Here is a 12,757-nt window from a genome sequence, read left to right as displayed (position 1 = left end):
CCACAAAATATTTACAGAATATTATGTTTACAGAAATTTTCTAATGCATTTGAAGGAGTGATTTAAATTTAGAATGGTAAAAGTAAGCTATCTTTAACTTTTAGAAACATATTTTTCACCTTCCTAATTGTTTCTATTTTTTAACATTCCTATGAAAAGGCTCTTGATTTTATTATACAGATGTTTTAATAGGGCATTTAACAGGGGTGCTTGGGGGTCTGAGACCATCACTTATATTATCAGCAATGACAGGGGCCAAGAGTACTTGGTGGTTGGGTGTGATGTGGAACTTAGAGCATGGATGGATTTCCAGGGATCAAACTCAGGGCCTCCAGCACTCTAGAGCTATGTTCCACACCTTTATGTTATCTCCCTGACTGTGGTTATAATTTTATTTTGTGTGTGTGGGCATTGAAATAAAAAAAGAAAATGATTTCATTGCTTTTCAAGGAGATTCTGAGAAAAGCACTAAATTTGGAGTCAGATGTTCTGGATAAGCACTGCCTCCAACTCTGACATAATGGGAAGGGTCAAATGTTTCAAGGTCAAATGACTTCTGTATGTATCTTAATTCTACACTGAAAACTAATAATAAGGTTACCAATGTCAAGTTGTTGCCATGTCAGAAAAAACTGTCACTATCACTATCCTCCCATTGTTCATCAATTTTCTCGAGCGGGCCCAGTAACGTCTTCATTATGAGACTTCGTTGTTACTGTGTTTGGCATATCAAGTACGTCACAGGTAGCTTGCCAGGCTCTGCCGTGCGGGCGAGATACTCTCGGTAGCTTGCCGGGCTCTTCGAGAGGGGCGGAGGAACTGAACTCGGGTCAGCCATGTTGGCTGCGTGCAAGGCAAATGCCCTACTGCTGTGCTATCGCTTCAGCCTGTCAGAAAAAAAAATTCTAAAATTGTTTTTGGACGATAATCATACAAATAAAAGATACTATTAAGGTGTCTTTTATTTCTTCCTTAAATAAAGTTTAAATAGCAGAGATCTCAGGGCTCTTGTATGGGTAGGTGGTAAGAGGAACACAATAAAATTATATCTTACCTGGATGAGGCAATGCAATAGTTTAAAGGGGAGATGCCTATATTGTCATTGTTCCCAGAGGATTGGGAGTAGAAGGAATGAAATTGAGTATGGGTGATGCAGAGTAGATAGAGATGAGAAAGAATTGGTGGGAACAGGGGTCAAGGAGATTCTTCCACATTGGTGGTGTTAAGAAATGATAAAACTAGAGGGGCTGAAGCGATATAGTACAGCAAGTAGGGCATTTGCCTTGCACGCGGCCAACCTGGGTTTGATTCCAAGCATCCTATATTGTCCCCTGAGCACCGCCAGGAGTAATTCTTCCTGAGTGTAAAGCCAGGAGTCACTTCTGCGCATCACGAGGTGTGACCCAAAAAGCCAAAAAAAAAAAAAAACTAAACACCCAAATCACAGAGTCAACAATACTGAAATCATGAGTCCCAAACTTTAACAACAAAACTTAAAAAGGTTCCTGTCAAAATGGCAGACTGGGGGTTTAGGCCTAGGAGCGGGAACCTGAGAATACTGGTGGAGGGCAGTGGACCATGGTAGTGGGATCAGAACCAGAACAGTATATGTCCAAAACTCAACTATGAATAACTTTGTAAATTAAGTCTTTAAACATTAGAATCATTTTTCAAAGAAGGTTACCTAAGTTAGAAAAATGGTATTTTCCTGTTACAGATGATGACATTGCAGAAGGAGACACCAGCGGAGATTGGCTGCCCGTGTCCTGCAGCCCTCCAGTGGAATGGGACCGCAGCCACTCTTTGCCCTCTTCCTGGTTGGCCTGCCGAGATGATGGGGTATATCTGCAAAATAGCACAGCTAAGACACTTCAGCACATCTACAGGGGCCAGGCAATGCCAGGACAAGAAAACAATTGAGAGAAGCTTGCTATTCAGACTAAACAACATTCTAAAAAAGATAAAATCTAATTATAATTGCATAGTTCTTCCAGATGATTTGCCACCATCTGTTTGCATCTCACAGGGGAAAAAATATAAAGGATTTCAGGAGAAAATTATGCTTCTGTGAGATATGTAGTTGAAAATCATAAGCCATGAGCAGACAGCCAAGTTAATTGAGACGGGCTCAAAAGCACAAAGTTTGGAAGGACGTGGAGTGATGAGGGGTGGAAACAGACTTAAAAATGATAGACAGTGATGGGCCGGAAGCCAAGGGAATTGGAGTCATGGTCACAGAAAGGCATAGGAAATAGAACACAAGTTGACAGCTCTCTTTTTTAAAATTTTTTAAGGAAAAATATTTGGTTAAAATGTCAAGTGATAGCATGCCTAGATTTTAATTTATTTTTCAAAAAAGGGAAAATGAGCCTATGTGACAGGAAAATAAATTTCTGAAACAATAATCTTAAAAAAACATTTAGTTTTAAGCCAAACACTATCACTAAGGAATTGGGGAGAAAAAGAATATTAGAAAAACTTATTTGCCCAGTACTCATTTTCACCGAAGTAAGTAAATTTGTAGCACCAAACATGATCTTATCTGATTAATATAGTGTTATAGCTTTACTAGTAGTTCATCAGTCTCTTCAGATAAACTGTACTCTGAAGGATGATCATGGAATGATGTTTCATTTTGGTTTTCGTGATAGTGATAATTGAATAATCATTTGTGTATCACATAATACTTTAGTTCATATTAAATAGTCTGATAAATACCAGTACTCCTGAAAAATAGAAATCAAAACTCCTTTGAGCCTTCATCAAAAATGATTCATTAAAAATTCATACCTTATTGTCAGCATTGGTCATCTATTGACGAAATATATTTCTTTCATTTAAATTAAAGTATTCTCCAATCTTTCAACAATAAATGGACTCATCCTTAGTCTTTTGAGGTTCTGTGGTTTTGCAAGCATCTACCTCTGAGGTGCAAAAGCTAGAAAAGTTAATTTTACTTTAACTTTCAAAAGGGAGTTCTGCATTCCAACAGAAGTTGCTGCCCTTCTCACTGTCAACAGCATAAACACTGAATTGAGTTTCTTCAATCGGGACTTCTATGGACATCTCTACCTGAGAGCTATCTCACCAATTCTTCAGAACAGAGAGAATGCCAAGTTTAAAAGGTTGTATCAGCCTCAAGTTCAGCTAAAATTGCAAACAAACAAAAAAAGCAGAGGAGACAGCACACAAAATATACATAACAACAGAGAAGGCAGCAATTGTGCTGAGGAGAAATATGTACCTTAGTCCCTTTTTGGGTAGTGTATTTCTGTCAAGCTGCATGCTGTTAAAACAAAGAAAACCCCTAAGGACATAAAGTAAACAAAACTTCCAAATTACACAACCAACAAAAACGTTTCCATTTTTCAATCACAAAAAAGAATTCACATATTTAGTGTTAAATTCACTGAAAAGGTCAACAAAAGGAGACCAGATGTTGATCGTTGTAACATGTTCAATGTCAATGATTATTTGACAGACTTCCACCATTAATGACAGAATTATTAGAAGAAAGCTTAATCATGGGTAAGCATATGGTCCTTCTAGCATGGGTGAGTATAGGGCCCCTCTAGATTTTATTTACTTAATATTATGGTAGATCTTGCCTCCTGATGCAAGTGACAGATTTCAGCTATGATTTCACATGTATGAGAATCATCAAAGGGGAAATGACATAGGTTTGTTCTGTTAGGTCAAAGTGAAAAGTTTCAATGGTTAGAGAGAAACAAAGGCCTTCTAATTATTTGTGTTTTCAAACTAATTTTACAAAAATAAAGGTAGATAGATCTATTCTCACTTTTTGTAGGAGAAGAAAATATATTTACATATTTAATAAATACTACCTTAAATATAATATTTCTGGCATCATTTAAATATTTTAATAATAAAACTCTGTACTCCTTGGGGAATTATAAACTAGATATTTAAAAGGTTCTAATTTTTATTAGTTTTCATTTTTAAGAACTATCACTTGGTTACAGAAAGAGATGAGAGGATAGTACACCTAGAAAAAATAAGAAATGGCCTTTCCCAAAGGAGAGTAAGTGGTGTCAACAAAAGAGTGGGACAATGTGGGGATTTCTGTTAACATCTCTGTTATGTGGATAATCAAAAAATAAATTTGGATTTTTGATCTGTAGAATTAAAACTATTTTCATACAACACCAAATAATCAAAAGCAAATACATAGGAATGCATAATGGACATAATGGAGATGATAAGACATGAATGAATGCAAACACATGGACTTGAAATTTCATACTCAAAATCAAAATTAAAATGTTTTCTTTTAGGTATACTCCATTATTTAAACCTATAGTAGAAAGCATCCCAAAACATTTTACAACATTAATTTTATTTAGAGGGAATGGACACATAAGCTAAGTATCATATAGAGATCAATTCTAATATGTATCTTGATTTATAGACACTTTTGTAGTAGAGTGAATAAGCAAAAAAGCAATTATATTGAATGAATATCATAAAGCTCTAAATATGAACTACATTGTGCTAAGTCATTAGTACGGTCATCTCTTGGCCAGGGATTTTGCTCAGCAACAGAATGCTTGTTTTGCATATGTGTGTTCATGGGTTCAATCTGGGCATCATAAAGAGGGGAAGAGAATATATAAAAGAGGATATATTTCATATGTACAAACTAAAGTTTAACAATACAAAGTACAAAGGCATTGTTTTACCAATATGATCTTTTACATATATAAATACACATATATTTAAAAGTATTATTTATATGCTGTATTGAATTTATATACCAAAAGCAGTATATTTAAATGTTTCTATTAAAACTTTAATTAGAAATATGTACTTGAATCTGGGTAGTTAGGATTTTTATACTGTACATAATTTCTGCAAACCCAGAAAAGTCACAGATGCAAACCCTGTGAGGGTTTGTCTCTCCAGAGAATGAATGAAAGCAGGGATTTGTGCCAAAGGTCTGAAACTGAAAGGGCTCTCCAGGGGAGCCAATAGCTGCTATGTAGAAAGATGGATGCAGAGTTGCCCAATCAGAGTTTTAAAGACAAATCAGATATTTTAAGATTTAGTTATTGCCTTATATTATTTTTAGTATCATTAAGTCACAAGAAACAGAACAAACAAAACAAAACAAACATGGACTGGTTATGGCCCAGGGGTCAGAAGTAATCTTGGGCAGTAAGAGGGAAAGTTTTTTAAAATTTATTTTATATTGATCACATTTAATTGCTTTCTATTTTAATAAAGAGTAATTTATTAAAGAGTAATGAATTTATAAAATTTTATAAATATAAATTTAATATGAAAAACTACTGATTTAATAAACTGGGATATGAATATCAATACAGTTTTAAAATTATAGGCAAACAGGTTAGTCAAGGGCTCCATATACCATTATTAGTTCTGATTTATGTTATTTATACTTAACACCCTTCTTTTCAGATTTTTCTCTTTCATTTTCTTTATGTAGCGAACATTCTACTAATGACTTAATTATGATAAATCCAGGATTACTTGTGAGATAGGAAAAGTTAAAGATCACAAACATTTTTGGTGACCATTAGTGTTTCCACAAATAACACATTAAGATATGCAGTCAGAACTATCTTTGAACGATTTATAAATGTTATGACACAAACAACATTAATTTTATCAGGGCCAACTAGCAGTTTAAAGACAGTTTCTTGATAGGAAGTATAAGTATCAAAATATCTGAGAAAGGATCTGGATTGGATGAGAGAGCTACTACTATGGCCAATAGTGTTGCATTCTGATAAATATATTAAGTAAGAAATGTTCTTCATTTTAAGTTCTTTTAAAAAATGCATCAAACCAGTGAGAAACACTTTGTAAATTCTATTTATATTCAAGGGATCCATTAAAAATCACATCAGCTGTTTGTGGTATTCTCTAAGAATTTATATTTGATATATTTTTTCTCCAGTTTAACTAGGATTCCCCAGTCATCCATTTGTTGTTTTTCTTAAGAACTGCTAATAAAACAAACTTAATGCACTGCTCAAACTATAAAATCCATTTTAAAAATGATTTTTTAAAAATGTCTTTTTAAAATGCTTCAATCATCACTGGGAGCTATGTTGTCCTAGAGCTATAGCCAAATCATTCAAATCTCTTAAGAGGACATCATTCAACATATAAATACATGCTTTGAATTTTATTTCAATTGCCTACTGGGCATATCTAGTGCACTCATACTGAGAAGCATATTTGGTTATCCTATCTTTAACGTATTTTCTTCTGTAAACTTGATAACAGGAGTGAATAAAAGGCCCAGTCACAATTGAATCTAAGATCCTTTCCATCTCAGCACAGAGGCACTCCACTGAAATCCAGGGAATTTAATGAGGAAGGGAGATAGGAGAAGGATTTGCGGACTTCATGGATACCTCCAGGAAAGCTCACCTTTCTGAGAGAGTAGATCTCACACTACCCGTTCTCATGAGCAGGCTCTGAACCTCGTGAGTGCCTGTGGTCAGTCCCGACAGGGAGCCATGGTGGCTGAGGGGGAGGTCAATGGACTCAGAGCTCGTATGGAGGCTAGTCATGGACTGGTAACTCGGAGTGTCCTTGCTGCCTGCAGAGGAACTGCTCAGATTGGCAGCCCACACGAGACCACCTGAGGTGAAAGAGTGAACCGATGCTGGACTGGAAGCCAATGAGTGACTTAGGCTTATAACGTCTGTAGTCAAGTCTGAGGGTTTATTGAAGAGAGGGCTGCTGCTGCCACTGAGCCCACCAGCACTGCCCAGGCTGCCCGTACCAGACGATGGTGACTCCAGACTGCCTTGCCGCGCTAATGTGGTACTAGGACTGGGCATTACTGAGGAGGATTTCACACCCTCCGTATTAGGTGCAGAGGCAGATTTGCCACCTGCCTTGGCACCAAACAACCTAAAAGAAAAACAAATAACAACTTCAGTTGTTCCAAGAAACTATAGCCACATTTAATAATTAGGGTTACACTACATAGAGCCAAGTATGCTTTGGTGACCTGAATTACCAAGCACTTGCTTGTCTCTATGTTAATGAACTTGAATAAACTTGATCGTTTCAATCGATTGCTAAAAAAATCTCTCATATCCCCATAAGGATCTACCACCCAGTGGAGGAAGAGGAAACGGCAAAGCAAAAACTACATTGAGCGTTAAAAATCCCTGGCATTGGCAGCTGAAGGGAGCAGGAGGTTCTTTCCCATTCATCAAATTATTTGACTATATTTACTATTACCTATTTATAGAACCATTATAATGAAACAACTTCTACGCATTCGATATGTAACAGTTCAACTTTTGTCTTATTTTAAGAGTTTATTCAAAAATCTAAAAGGAATGCTTCAGGCACAGTTTTAGAGACGAAGTGACTAGCTAGTAGTCTGAGTGCCCCATGGCACTGTCAGAGAATAGATGGCTAAAAACAATATTGGACATTGTTGGCAACATGGCATTTTCTCTGTGTATATTTTTCTCAAGAAAGACAGAAGGGTTTTATGTTTGTTGCCAGCGTTCTTCCAATACATATTCATGATGGGATCTGAAATATAGTGGGAGCTAAGTTACATGTTGGAGTTTTGTTCAGAAAACATTTTAGTTTTGTAAATGAGGCAGATGATATAATAAAATTTATGTAAATATGGAGATAAAGTGATATGAAGTAATGGCATAATGATTACTAATTAAGGTGCAATGAAATTCATATTTCCTATTGTAAAAATATACTACGAATATGAGAAATTGTTTCATAGGTAATGGGCCACTGGAGGGCACTATTAGCCTTTGCTTAAGGAACAGAAATATTTACTCTTGCTGCACAAATCATAGCTTATTCTTTCCAATAAGAATCAATACTTTAAAAGCAAGCACTGCAGTATTAATATTTCTTCTGAGGAAAGCAACCTATACAGTTTTCAAGCAGTCAAGCATCTGAGATTTCTTGAAATGTAAAAATTAACTTTTTCAAGACCCTTTACTCCCCCATATATCAAGGTTCTTGGTCTGGTCAGTAAAATAGAAACAAACATTAAGAATTCTTAGCATACGGAATATAGACTGCAATCTAGCATCTCAGAACTGAGGAATATGACTTATATTTGCTCTAAGTCTTTAACTTTGTATTTTCTTGTCACTTAAAACATGCTGGTTTTACAAATATCTGAGAGTGGATATCCACGCCTTCTCTACCAAAGAGTGTCCCAGCACAGAAAGTAAGTCTTTATCCAAAGGAATTTAATAAAGAGCTAAGCAAACTCTATCTGTATTTGTTATCCTGTACCAAACATCTCAATGTTTTCAATTCTGGTCATCATACCATACTTGGATATCCATTAATAACTCAAGATTTGGTACAGTGCAAACCTGTTTAATGAATTGTTAAAAGAAGCAGTTTCACTGACATTCAAAAGCATTGACTCATTTAGAGCCAGAAAGAAAATAAACACTGGAATACTAAGAGCCATAAAGATTTCCTTTTTCTTTCTTTATCCTATTGGCTAAAGGAGGAGTGGAAATCCACAAGACTCTTACAAGCTGTTACTTTGTTTTATCATTATCCCTAGGTATTGCCATCTGCCTTCAAATCTCTTAGGGAATGTTTGTGTTGCTAATATTATAATGATAGTGAAACTGCCAACTTCCACAAAAAGAGCACTGTATTTTGTTTTGCTTTTTTTCTCCCTCTCTTTCTATTTATATGACCAGCTTTTAGGCCTCACAGTACTAAGGAATTAAATTTTAAAAATTCTACAATAGATGTAACTTAGAATATATACAAAGAGAACATGTGCACACACATATTACCTACTCAAATATATTACCCATAGACTAGGCTATAGGGCACATCTATGCCAAGATACAGCACTTGCTCTTGTCCCAGCATCATTTGACGGCATCCTTACCTTCGAAATGTAGGTGAGGCAATGTCAGGATATTTAGACCCTGGTTGCCTGAGCCCTTGAGTCCCACAGGCACTGGCAGAGGTGGGGCTGGATTTGGGGGAACCTGACAAAGAAACACTCTCGGAATCTGAGACGGCTACTTTTTCTTTTTCCTTGTCTGTTTGGTTGACCGTGACAGGGCTTGAGCGCCCTGACCCAATCTTAGTGGGTTCTCTCAGTTTTGAGGTGGTGGCCCCGGCGGACTTGCTGCTGACATTGGAATCAATACTGCTGGTACTGGACCGGTGGCCTCCGCGGCCGGGGATGCCGCTGGTGCTGGATTTCGAAGGGCGAGGCAAACTGCGGTATTGGAGGGAGGTCTTGGAGCTAACGTGCAGCACCACATCATCCTGATTCTGGGACCCATCCAAACTGGTTTTCCTCCCAGCATTTGATTTCCCGCCAATGGCAGCAGATTTGGGGATTTTACCCAGCGTAGCTGAGCCACTGGTTATAGTTGCTCCACTGCTGGTGATCATGGTGGATGAACCTACACCACTTGGTTTCTTAAATCCAAAAGAACCAGTGGCGGTTGATCTCCCAATGCCCGAGGGGGGCTTTTTCCCTTCATCACCACTGCTTTTTCCTGCATCTGAAGGAGACCTTTGCAGAGATGATCCTTTAAGGGGAGTTTTCCCTTTCTCGGAAGCTTTGGCATCATCAGTTTTTCCTAATTAATGAGAAATATACAAATATTGTGTCTATCTATTTAGGTCCCATAATTACATTTTTAAAAACATTGTGTAGGATGTGAAAGCAGCTTTAAGTGACTTCCCATCCCAAATAGTTATTACTTATTCATCCAAGTAGGTATATTCTCTAATATGTTGAGAGAACTGGGCATAAAGCTATAAAAATAGGGCTGAGAGACAGAAGTGAAAACAAGCCAGGTATTTTCGTTCCTTATTCTTATTTATAGCTTGCAACTCTCTTTAAGGACAGCACTTCATCCTATCAAGCTAAGTGGCTGGAAAATTATTCATTAGGCCCTCTGCAAGATGATTATATTTGGAGTGCTGTAACATCAGTACTTCAGGTGGCACTACTTAAAATTAGGCACTACTTAAAAAAATGGGGAGTCTTAAAAAATATGTGTGTTCGGGAAGAATTCTTTCACTTTTTTCCTTTTATAAAGTTTAGTACACAAATGGTTCTTCAGAGCTCCAGCATTGCAACTCCGTGCTGTATTTTAAAGATCCCCAACTTTCATAAGAAAGTCAGATTGGAAGCAATCAACTTTTTTAGGCATCTTATTTTCACATCATCTGAAATGAGTGCTGCAAAATAAACACACCAAATTCCCAGTTATGATGGAAGTCCATAGAGACCGAATATATGAAACATATGGACTATGGAGAAGCCACCATAGCTCTTTCACAGGCTGGCAAGAAATTTCTGCAGACTAGCAATTCTGTGTAAACTGGGAGTTGAAAAACAGTGTTCTAGGCACTGATCAAAATTCTGGAGGGCATATTTTGCCTGCAGTAGCCCTGGGTCCAATCCCCAACACCGCATGGTCCAGAAAGCACTCATGCTTGGAATGTCCCCAAACATCAAAGGGTGTGTTCAGACCTCCACTTCAAGCCAGAAAGAAAGAAAAAGGAAGAAACTCTCTATAAAAAGGCACACTGCTTATTTTGTTGCTGTTTTGAGGCCATGCCCAGCTGTGTTTACAGTTTACTCCTGGCTCAGTGCTCAGATATCACTCCTGGCATTATTTGAGAATCGTATATAGTGCTGGGGATAGAGCTCAGGTAGTCTGTGTGCAAGGAAAGTGCCTCCCCCCGATACTATCTCTCCTGCCCATAAAGGACATAAAAATTAGACTGAAAAATTATCTGAAAATATGGAACCAATTCTGACTTAATTTCTTAAAAGCTCTTAAAAAGGAATGAGTAAAAAAGATAGTACATATAACCCTCTGCACAACAGCTGTTAAAGAACAAGCCTACCAGGGGTCTTGAGCGCACTTGTTCCAGCTTTCTGTCTAGCTGGAGCTCCTCCCTGAGCAGACATGCCTCTTCTCCAGGAACCTGTCTGTGAAACAGACAGGGTGGCTTTCTGGCCTGCCTTCTCCGGGTCTTCAGGAGCTCCCGATGGAACACCTTTCCACTTGCCACCACCTTCTCCATGGCTGTCCAAGTCTTCTTCTGTCTTTTTCATCTCCTCAGTGCTGTCCCACATATCGTCTGTTGCAGAATGCTTTTCTGAATCTGTCTTCAGCTATGATGAAAATATCAAGGAAAAATATCTATTAAGTGTGAATTAGGCACTAGAAGATACTTTCAGAGACCAACCCCCCCCTCACCCAAAGCAGCACTAATTTATACTTCAAAAGAATCTGAAAGGCTTCTATTTTTAGCTTTGTCTTCATTTAAGTTTCATTAATTTTAGTCACATAATTCTTACTTGTGCATATTAGAGAATGTCAGAATAAATACGTGCAGGAACCCTAATTAAACACTCCAGAGAGGACGAACTTTTCTATGTCATCTGATGAGGAAAAGTAAGACAAGATGAGATTTAATTATTTAACATCTATTAGATAAAACTCCATCTTAATTTACTATTCTTAAGACATCCGAAAGTTTCTCTGAGAACAATATAAAATAATCAAGAACCATACGAAATTGGCCCTTTTTTATATTTTTAAAACAATTTTAGATGTAAAATCAGTAAAATGGATCTTACATAAAGAGCTATGGCACTATGTCTTTCTACATATGATTTCAATCAATAGAAAAATACATACACACAGGTGATTTTTATTTATGTGATATTGCAAACTAAGAGGTTAGACTATATTTAAATGTACTGTAAAATTTGGGGAATGAAACAGGCAGAAGGGCTTGATGTGAAAGGAGGCAATTCTCCCTTACCTGAGTGTTCTTCCTGGAAGGGACGGTGATGTTGGAGTAGGAGCTGACCGAGGATGTGGTGTTCAAGTCATCGGTGCTGATGTTATCGAGGGTGTCACTGAGACCACTGCTCACAGAACTGCTGTCATCCCAGCTACAGGCAAGACAGGCAGCAATGATGAATTAGATATGACACATAGTGGAAGTCATCCAGTTTTCCATAGCCTGCTCCTAATGTCCTAAGAAGACAATCTCCCCCCATGAGTCAAAAAAAAATGATTGACTTACCATTTTTTAAATATCATAGAAATAAGAATTGAGGGCACACCTAAGGATAAATGTATTTTAAATTTGCTAAGGTTGGTGTTTCAGCAACTCCAAGTTCCAGCAGAATGAAGTGAAAACCCTACTAGAAATATTGCATGGATTAAAGAATGCCATTACTGATGTCAGAGTTTTTTTTTTCTTGTAAAAATAAATCAACCACCAGGAGCCACACAGCATATTTACAATTTGTTGTAATTATAAAATTTATGAATGTTAGACAGAGCAACATCTTTATTTATCTTTTTTAATTTTTAATTTTTATTTTTTAATTTTATTGAATCACTGTGAGATAGTTACAAGCTTTCATTTTTGGGTTACAATAACACAATGATCAAATAATCATCCCTCCACCAGTGCACATTCCCCAACACCAATATCTCCGGTATACCCCCTTTCCCACTCTCCCTCTGCCTCCATGGCAGATATTATTCCCCATAATCTCTCTCTACTTTTGGGCATTATGGTTTGCAATACAGACACTGAGAGGTTATCATGTTTGGTCCTTTATCTACTTTCTGCACACATCTCCCATCCCGACCGATTCCTCCAGCTATCATTTTCTTAGTGATCCCTTCTCTATTCCAGCTGCCTTCTCCCCTTTGCTCATAAGGCAGACTTCCAGCTA

At 37.2% G+C, this 12,757-nt stretch overlaps 1 protein-coding gene across 2 annotated transcripts in view; it reads right to left on the bottom strand.

Moving 5' to 3' along the window:
* Positions 1–12,757, bottom strand: part of NAV3 (neuron navigator 3) — a 648,555-nt gene that overhangs the window by 96,345 nt on the left and 539,453 nt on the right. For both annotated transcript variants that reach the window (XM_056114248.1, XM_056114239.1), the window contains 6 exons: positions 11,827–11,959; positions 10,900–11,170; positions 8,909–9,617; positions 6,421–6,909; positions 3,245–3,286; positions 1,685–1,845 (listed from right to left, as the gene is read on the bottom strand). In XM_056114248.1, coding sequence (XP_055970223.1) covers positions 1,685–1,845; positions 3,245–3,286; positions 6,421–6,909; positions 8,909–9,617; positions 10,900–11,170; positions 11,827–11,959 — 1,805 coding nt within the window. The remainder of the gene's footprint in view (positions 1–1,684; positions 1,846–3,244; positions 3,287–6,420; positions 6,910–8,908; positions 9,618–10,899; positions 11,171–11,826; positions 11,960–12,757) is intronic.

This window comes from Sorex fumeus, unplaced genomic scaffold, assembly GCF_029834395.1.
Source record: "Sorex fumeus unplaced genomic scaffold, SorFum_2.1 ptg000003l, whole genome shotgun sequence".
Classification (NCBI taxonomy): Eukaryota; Metazoa; Chordata; class Mammalia; order Eulipotyphla; family Soricidae; genus Sorex; species Sorex fumeus.
The sequence above is the reverse complement of the archived record's forward strand: the minus strand, read 5'-3'. Positions and strand labels throughout refer to the sequence as shown.